Source organism: Nerophis lumbriciformis, linkage group LG32, assembly GCF_033978685.3.
Source record: "Nerophis lumbriciformis linkage group LG32, RoL_Nlum_v2.1, whole genome shotgun sequence".
NCBI lineage: Eukaryota > Metazoa > Chordata > Actinopteri > Syngnathiformes > Syngnathidae > Nerophis > Nerophis lumbriciformis.
This window is the reverse complement of record NC_084579.2, coordinates 4485533-4495243: the sequence shown is the minus strand read 5'-3', so window position 1 is coordinate 4495243 and position 9711 is coordinate 4485533. Positions and strand designations below refer to the sequence as shown.

The 9711-nt window shown below is 47.5% G+C and overlaps 1 protein-coding gene across 1 annotated transcript; it reads right to left on the bottom strand.

Annotated features, from left to right (window-relative positions):
- Positions 1-897: 897 nt before the first annotated feature.
- Positions 898-9329, bottom strand: LOC133574875 (arrestin domain-containing protein 3-like). Its single transcript, XM_061927206.2, has 8 exons — positions 8834-9329; positions 4504-4585; positions 4288-4435; positions 4100-4202; positions 3724-3980; positions 3501-3654; positions 3282-3433; positions 898-1380 (listed from the first exon to the last, which is right to left on the bottom strand). Exons 1-8 carry the CDS (start codon positions 9111-9113, stop codon positions 1303-1305), a joined length of 1254 nt encoding a protein of 417 aa, XP_061783190.1. The 5' UTR covers positions 9114-9329; the 3' UTR covers positions 898-1302.
- Between the last annotated feature and the right edge of the window lie 382 nt (positions 9330-9711).

Genomic DNA, 9711 nt, shown 5'->3' with positions numbered 1-9711 from the left:
CTCAAAGTAAAGCCGCTGCTCCTCCACATGGAGAGGAGCCAGATGAGGTGGTTCGGGCATCTGGTCAGGATGCCACCCGAACGCCTCCCTAGGGAGGTGTTTAGGGCACGTCCGACCGGTAGGAGGCCACGGGGAAGACCCAGGACACGTTGGGAAGACTATGTCTCCCGGCTGGCCTGGGAACGCCTCGGGATCCCCCGGGAGGAGCTGGACGAAGTGGCTGGGGAGAGGAAAGTCTGGGCTTCCCTGCTTAGGCTGCTGCCCCCGCGACCCGACCTCGGATAAGCGGAAGAAGATGGATGGATGGATGGATGGTTCCGGTGGCTTTAATGAAAACATTAACATATTATTTTTGCTCTTATTGAGTATCCATGAATAGAAGCAACTATATCCATCCATCCATCCATTCATTTTCTACCACTATATATTTCATGTAATTTAAAAAAAACGTATTTATTTATTTATCTTTTTCATGTTCATTTTAAAGTTCATGTGTGGCTTATTTAGATTTTATTATTTACATTTTTTTGATCGATCGCCATCATAGTGCTTGTTCAAACTCGCCAAAAATACTTTTTTAATTAAAAGGACAACATGGTTGCAAACAGAAATACTAAAGTACAAACTTGGAAAAAAAGTAAAGTCATTTTACTTTTTGAATAAAAATAAACAAGACTTGATAAAATAAACTTTTATTTTTTTATCAAAAGTCGATCATGACAGCAAGAAGAGGATCACACAATAATATTATAATAATAATAATAAAAACAATAGAAAGAAGAATGCAGAGAAATGGAAGAGATGCAAAAGTTGTGCTAAAAAGACGTGAGATATAAAATATTGCACTTTTAGTAGGAAGTTTCTCAAATTCTTGTGTAAACATTTTCACTTTGGATGTTCAACTTTTTTTTTTTTTTTTTTCAATATTCAGCGGTGAGTAGACAACAGGCGACTTGTGGTTCTTTCAGTTGGTCGTTTGTGCTTTAGCACGCACACACACACACACACACACACACACACACACACACACACACATACATTCATACAGTTTAAGTGCATCGGGTGATGTCATCATTTTTTTCTTCCACGTGACCTTTGTAGTACAGGACACACAGCTACTACAACGTGCATGTGCAGTCCTTTACTTGTCCCGTCCTCGCCATCTGTTAACATTAATCGAGCGGTCATCCAATCCTGGATCATCAGGTCGTGTTTGGGGGCGCGGGCGTCTGTATTGTTTCCAGAAGAGACTGGTGCTGATGTTTGATCGCGTGGCAACAGCTGACAGTGTCTCTTCCCTCCTCAGCGGGACGGGCATGTTTCCAGTGTCGTGGCCTCCTGGACGCAGCACACCCCAGCCGGGTCAGGATACGGGTCTACCTGAGGGAGGTACGAAAAAAATAAAAAAAAGGATGCAAAAAAAGTTCTGCTGACGTTTGAATCGAGTGCAGTTCTTTGGAAATCTCATGTGTGATTTCATGTAAATGCTAACACTAGCACGTTAGCATTAGCAATAATAGCACAATGACAACAAGCAAGCAGCTGTACTTACTAAACGTATTGCATGTTCCTTAAGTGTTGTCCTAACCACTGCATAAAGGAGGCCAGCTGGTGTGGCCGTGCGAGACTACGTCGTGTAAACCTCACGTCCCACTGTCTTTAGAGCAGTGCTAGACTATGAGCTGACAAGCCACCCGAGCTGGCCTACATTTCAATGCATACTTGCCAACCCTCCCGAATTTTCCAAGAAACTCCCGAATTTCAGTGCCTCTCCCGAAAATCTCCCGATTTCATACCTGCCAACTACTCCGGTTTTCCCGTAATTAGTACGGTTTTCATCAACCTATTCCGGGTTACGGTTGCAGTGATAAAAAATACGGCTTTTCATTAATTAAAAAAAAACATTTTTAAAAAATGCGCGAGGCTATTTATAGCACCGCTGCCAAGCACCAGGCACCAGTTGCCATTGTTTCCAAACGAGCGAACGATCATGGAATCAGCCGGAGAAAAATCGCAAACGAGTCTTAAACCGAAAAGATAACTGCAGTCATTCCGTGAAGAATATTCAAAAGCCTATCCGGGAATAATTATCCGTTCCAAAAAGAGTGAAAACTACGCGAATTGCACCTTGTGCAGACAAGATTTTTCGATCGGACACGGAGGAATTAGCGATGTAAAAGACCACGTTGGGACAAAAAGAACACAAGTCTAATGCCGTTGCTAGCGATACAAGTGGAAAACTTTCAACGTTTTTCGGATTTTAGCCACAAAAAGGTAACGACACCAATGTTATCTATTGGAATTGTTTAGTACTGTTATACTGTTAAAAGTGTTTATACTATTTATGCTTTCAAGTCCAAGTTGAAGAAATCTTGTTAAATGTTGACAGCATAACTACCAAAATACAGAAGTATGTCCTTAATATTTTTGCAGTGCTATTTCTGTTGAAAAGTTCAAATGATTACATTAGAGATGTGATGTGCCACTTTTCAAGTGTCTGATGGCTTCAATTCATTTTCATTAATTTTTCATATTTTGAATTCTTTTGAAAGGCTTACAAAAAAACTACATTTGAATTGTAATTCCATGCCTTTTGACAGGACTATTAATTTTAATGAAGTTAGCTTACCATGTTTACAGTATGATAATTGTGATAGAAATGTGAATTTTAGGCACAGAATATTTTTTACAATTGAACAAGGCAGTAGATTATACAAGCTTGGACAGAAAGTTAATAATGACACCAATTTTTTTTTAAATGGAATTGTTTAGTACTGTTTTACCATTTGTTTACTGTAAAAAGTGTTTATACTTTCAATTAACAAATTGAAGTCTTGTGAAAGGTTGACAGGATAACTGGCATTAACTGTCAAAATAATTTCAAACTATTGAAGTTAGCTTACAGAATAAACATGTCAATCAACCCATATGATTTTTGCTGTAATATTTTTGTTTTGAAAAGTCACTGTGACTGATAGAAAAGTGATGGTTTTAGCAACATTTTAACCTGTCTGAATGCTAATAATCATTTTGCGTCGGGGGCTTCGCCCCCCTGGACCCCTCACCAGGACTTTGTCCTGGACCTACCGGGGCCTACGGCCCCTGGACCCTGGCTACTAGGTTTTTCTGATTTCAAAAGTTGGCAGGTATGCAGTACTACTACTACTACTTAACATTAAACTTCACCTTTACTATTACTCTAGTAATAGGAGTAACTATTGCAGGACTATGCAAATATACCTGACGTAAGAGGAGGAGTGATGTCACATGACAGGAAGTACCTCAGAGTAGAGTGGGGGGGGCAGGTATCTGAACTCGCTGATGTAGGTGAGCAAAGAGGTGGCCTGGTGTACGTGATGATGCTCCTCGCTGCCGCGCAGGCAGTGGCGCCGGTGCGCCTCAGAGAAGGCCAAGTCGTTGTAGCTCGGGGGCGCTAGAAAGACAAGCGGCCAATTAGAGAGAGGAGGGCGGCGACACGACAAGAGGCGGGCACGCCTTACCTTCGGGACGCACGGCGACTCCCACCCAGCTGGACGTGCTGCCGTGGCTGCTGACGCTGGACGTGCGTGAGCTGGCGGCGTGCAGCGGGATGGTCCCGATCACCAGCGGCAAGGACAGGGACAGGTTGAGACCCCCTGGGACGTCCACGTACACCTGGGCGACAACACAGGCGGCGGTCTCAGCCAAGGGAAGCGTGAAAGGACGAGGAAATGTCCGACTCACCACGAGGGCGTACTCCACTCGTATGATGGGACAGTCCAGGATGGACGGCGACACGGGGGGGATCTTCAGCAGCTTGCCCTCCCAGCTTTGACTCTTTCCCTGCGCCAAGGGCTCGCCGCGCAGGTTGGACACCAGCTGCTGGATCTCTTTGCCCTTGCCCTTGGCGAAGAACGTCTGCGTCTGGTAGAGCGCCGCCTTGGGCACCACCACGCGCGACGAGCAGTTCTCCACCTCCGCGAAGATTTGGATGGAGTCGCCTTGGAGAAAGGGGATAAGAGATCAGTCTGTCGGACTGAGAGAGAGAGAGGACGTGAGTGAGCGGGGTGAGGGGGGCGAGGGTCGCCGTGCGGCGCGCGGGGGGGTGGGCGGAGCTCACCTGGCGTGTAGCCTTTACGGGCGATCTTGGCGCTCAGCGAGATGGGACCTGAGGCGCAGAACCAGCAGCACAGCGTCTTCTCCTTGCTACCCGCCTGAGGAGCCTGATGACGGTTACCACGGTGACCATGCAGCGACCACACCCGTTACTGCAATGATGGGAGAGGGGACTGGGGGGGCGGAGCCTACCAGCAGCAGCGGCGTGTTGATGTCGATGTGCTCGAAGACGATGAACTCCTTCTTGGTCTTCACCGGGAGCATCCAAGGACGCTGGAGCTGGGCTTTGACCCAGTACCTCACGCTGCCGTGCTTGCCCTCGAACGACGTCGCCAACGCCCTGGCGAGCACATGCCGGCGCACGTTTACGCCGCGTCCGTGTGTGTGTGCGTGCGTGCGTGCACTCACATCTGCGGCAGGTGGAAGCTGAAGGCGAACTCGTGCAGGCCGGCGCGAAGCAGCGTTGAGGCGTCGTCCACGGCGTCCTCGTCTGGCAACACAAAGTCATGTGACCCGTCAATCACACTCGTCTGGCAACACAAAGTCACGTGACCCGTCAATTAGTCTGGCAACGCAGCCACGTGATGTGTCAATCACACGTTTAATTTTATTTACTTGCAAATAATATTCATCAGCAAAAAATATTATGCCTAAATAGATAGTATATAGCAGGGGTGCTCATTACGTCGATCGCGAGCTACCGGTCGATCTCGGAGGGTGTGTCAGTCGATCACCAGCCAGCCATTAAAAAAAATAGTCCTAAAAATGAGCGATCATAAATCTTCACTATGACGTCACTTCGTCACTTGATTGACATTCACGGCACCCGAGGGTCTTCTGTGATGACGCTGGCTGCTGCCAGCTCATTAAAATGACCGACTGGAAGGCGAGAAACACTTTATTTCAACAGACTCTGGCGCCGTACCTGTCGTCAAAACTCCAGAGACCGACTGCACAGTTGCACAATAAAAGCGCTGCTTCATCCTGCCTGCGCTACCAAAATAAGAGTCTCAGAAAGCTGGCGTGCACAAGCTACGGAGTTTGCCAACAATGTGTTTCTTGTAAAGTGTATACAAAGGAGTACGGAAGCTGGACAAATAAGACGCCAAAAACCAACCACTTTCATGTGGTATTGGACAGAAAGGAGGACTTTTTTTCTCCTCCATTCGAAAATGCGGACCTTATCAGCACCACTGTCTGATTCCTATCAATGCAAGTCATCAGAATCAGGTAATACACCAACTTATATTCTTGTCTTCATGAAAGAAAGGAATCTATATGTGTTAATTATGCTTGTATTATCTCTAAACACTTTTAACTTATTAACAATATTAACTATATGTGTTAAACATGCTTGCATTATCACTAAACATCTTTAACTTGTGAACAATATTAACAGAGGTGGGTAGTAACGCGCTACATTTACTCCGTTACATCTACTTGAGTAACTTTTGGGATAAATTGTACTTCTAAGAGTAGTTTTAATGCAACATACTTTTACTTTTACTTGAGTATATTTATAGAGAAGAAACGCTACTTTTACTCCGCTACTTTTATCTACATTCAGCTCGCTACTCGCTACTAATTTTTATCGATCTGTTAATGCACGCTTTGTTTGTTTTGGTCTGTCAGACAGACCTTCATAGTGCCTGCGTTTCAACAAATACAGTCACTGGTGACGTTCACTCCGTTCCACCAATCAGATGCAGTCACTGGTGACGTTGGACCAATCAAACAGAGCCAGGGGTCACATGACCTGACTTAAACAAGTTGAAAAACTTATTGGGGTGTTACCAATTAGTGGTCAATTGTACGGAATATATACTGTACTGTGCAATCTACTAATACAAGTTCCAATCAATCAATCAAAAGTGTGAAGGAAAAAAGACCATTTTTTATTTCAACCGTACACCCCGTCAAAAGCCTAAAGACTGACTGCACAGTTCCTGTTTTCACAATAAAAGTGCCGCTCCATCGCGCCTGCGCTTTCAAAATAAGAGTCTCCGAAAGCCTGCGCAAACAAGCTAGCAAGCTACGGAGTTTGCCGCCAATGTATTTCTTGTAAAGTGTACAAAAACGAATATGGAAGCTGGACAAATAAGATGCCAAAAACCAACCACTTTCATGTGGTATTAGACAGAAAGGAGGAACTTTTTTTCTCCTCCATTTGAAAACGTGGACGTTTGTCATCACTACTGTCTGATTACAATCAATGCAAGTCATCAAAATCAGGTAATACACCAACTTATATTCTTGTCTTCATGAAAGAAAGGAATCTATATGTGTTAATTATGCTTGTATTATCTCTAAACACTTTTAACTTATTAACAATATTAACTATATGTGTTAAAACATGCTTGTATTATCATTAAACACCTTTAACTTGTTAACAATATTAACTATGTGTTAAACATTCTTGTATTATCATTAAACACCTTTAATTTATTAGGAGGAACAGTGTGGTTTTCGTCCTGGTCGTGGAACTGTGGACCAGCTCTATACTCTCGGCAGGGTCCTTGAGGGTGCATGGGAGTTTGCCCAACCAGTCTACATGTGTTTTGTGGACTTGGAGAAGGCATTCGACCGTGTCCCTCGGGAAGTCCTGTGGGGAGTGCTCAGGGAGTATGGGGTATCGGACTGTCTGATTGTGGCAGTCCGCTCCCTGTATACTCAGTGCCAGAGCTTGGTCCGCATTGCCGGCAGTAAGTCGGACACGTTTCCAGTGAGGGTTGGACTCCGCCAAGGCTGCCCTTTGTCACCGATTCTGTTCATAACTTTTTTGGACAGAATTTCTAGGCGCAGTCAAGGCGTTGAGGGGATCTGGTTTGGTGGCTGCAGGATTAGGTCTCTGCTTTTTGCAGATGATGTGGTCCTGATGGCTTCATCTGGCCAGGATCTTCAGCTCTCGCTGGATCGGTTCGCAGCCGAGTGTGAAGCGACTGGGATGAGAATCAGCACCTCCAAGTCCGAGTCCATGGTTCTCGCCCGGAAAAGGGTGGAGTGCCATCTCCGGGTTGGGGAGGAGATCTTGCCCCAAGTGGAGGAGTTCAAGTACCTAGGAGTCTTGTTCACGAGTGAGGGAAGAGTGGATCGTGAGATCGACAGGCGGATCGGCGCGGCGTCTTCAGTAATGCGGACGCTGTATCGATCCGTTGTGGTGAAGAAGGAGCTGAGCCGGAAGGCAAAGCTCTCAATTTACCGGTCGATCTACGTTCCCATCCTCACCTATGGTCATGAGCTTTGGGTTATGACCGAAAGGACAAGATCACGGGTACAAGCGGCTGAAATGAGTTTCCTCCGCCGGGTGGCGGGGCTCTCCCTTAGAGATAGGGTGAGAAGCTCTGCCATCCGGGAGGAGCTCAAAGTAAAGCCGCTGCTCCTCCACATCGAGAGGAGCCAGATGAGGTGGTTCGGGCATCTGGTCAGGATGCCACCCGAACGCCTCCCTAGGCAGGTGTTTAGGGCACGTCCGACCGGTAGGAGGCCACGGGGAAGACCCAGGACACGCTGGGAAGACTATCTCTCCCGGCTGGCCTGGGAACGCCTCGGGATCCCCCGGGAGGAGCTGGACGAAGTGGCTGGGGAGAGGGAAGTCTGGGCTTCCCTGCTTAGGCTGCTGCCCCCGCGACCCGACCTCGGATAAGCGGAAGAAGATGGATGGATGGATGGATGGATAAATTATATATATGAATGAGGTAGATCCCCACGACTTGTGAGCACCCCTGGTATATAGTAATATATGATGCACATAGTAGCTTTAATAGTAGTACTTTTTACAGTATTAGGTATAAAGTAGTTCTAAAAGTATGTGTATATAGTTAAAATATTGAAAAAGTCGCCTGACACTGCACATGATCAACTATATAAATATGGAAATAGTCAAATAGTAGCAACAGGAAGTCGAGGGTGTCACGCGCCTCGCTGCGCTGTCAAAAACAGCCTCTGCGCGCGCGCGTGTGCGCGTGCGCGCGCCAGCCAAGTCGCCGGCAGCGAGCAGCGCAGACCGGTCAGAACCAGCCTGAGCAGCCTCCTCCCGGCCGGATGACTCCGCCGCCCATTGGAGGAGAGCGCACATAGCGGGCGAGAACTCCCGCCTCTGATTGGTGCGCGGGCCGCCTTAGTCCCGCCCACTTCTCTCTTAACAGCCATGCGGGCGCGCTCGGAAGGGCGTGCACTCGTTGACACAGAAAAAAAATTAAAATAAAAGTTGACGTCACGTGATATGACACCCAAACATTTTTATATGAAAGCAAGACTTTCACAATAAAAGTCTACTTTGTGTATAAAAGAGGCAATTGTTCTATTTTGTTAGTTTTGCTGGGAAGTGGATGCTCGAGTGCTGTCACCTTCGTGATGGTGCTGATGATAAGTTGAAAAACAAACATGACGTCACACACATTTTCCTCGGAACCCCCATAACTAACAGCTTAGTCAGCAAAACGAGGAAGTGGCCATGATGAGAGACACTAACACGAACCATCGTGTCCTTCGTGGCCTTTAATAAACACACACACACACACACACACACTGCAGTGTGTGTGTGTGTGTGTGAACAGGTTTGAACCGCTTCTTGCAAACAAAAGGGAGTTGTCCTCTCCCCTTCATCTCATCACTTTTCTTGTTTGTGTCGTTTAAAAGTCCAAACACGTCAGCCTGAGTGGTTCCGACCATTTCGGACTTTTATCTCAAAAGTGTGTGCAACTTTGCTGAAAGTGTCCATATGACCATGAGGACTCACCTCTGTCCTCGCCGATGAGACAGTCCCGGTGCTGCAGGTACTCCACCTCCTCGGTGTAGTTCTGCGTGTAGGCGGTGTTGGCTCCGGCGTTCCGGGACTCGGTCCAGCGGACCTTGGCGACCCCCCGCGCGGTCACGTCCAGACTCCTGACGCGGACGTCCCCGGTGACGTCCACCAGAACCCGTCCCGACACCATCTCCCCGCCGGAGAACACTGGCAGGTTGCTCTCGTTCAGGGTGTCGAAGCACACGGCCAGAGCCCGAACTTTACCCAGAACCATGACGGCGCGGTGGAAGGTGATGGAAGAAGGGCAAGAGCACCCGCGCGCCCCAGAGGGCCTAAGTCCCGGTGGCCCTCGCGGAGCCGGCCCGGCGTCGGTGCTGGCTCATCTGGTTGGACCCTCTCAGCTGATAAACGGCTCGGTTCGGCTCGCCTCCACTCGGCTTGTGCGTGCGAGTGCTCGCGGGAAAGCGCAGGGTGCGCTCTTAAAGGCGGCGTGCACGCGCCAAAAAAAAAAAAAAAAAAAAAAAAAAAAAAAAAAAAAAACTCACTCGGCGCGCGCACGCGAGCCGCTCGCACGAGAAGCACGGGTCCTCTCTTTCACGTGCACGCACCGCGCGCACCAGCGCGAGTGATCATAACAGAGGGGGAACGCGATTGTGACGTCACTCACTAAAGGCGACCACGAATTCGTCGTGGTGGCGCCGCTCAAAGGCAGCCCGGAAGTGGACACTTCATTAGGCACACACGACTTTCCAGCGACAAATGATTAGGAACAGCTGTTTTAAAAACGTAGCCTAAAATTATCACACATTTCTGGGTCTTCAACCATAAAATTGCACATTTAATCAACTGTGATGTGTTTTATTGAAATCATC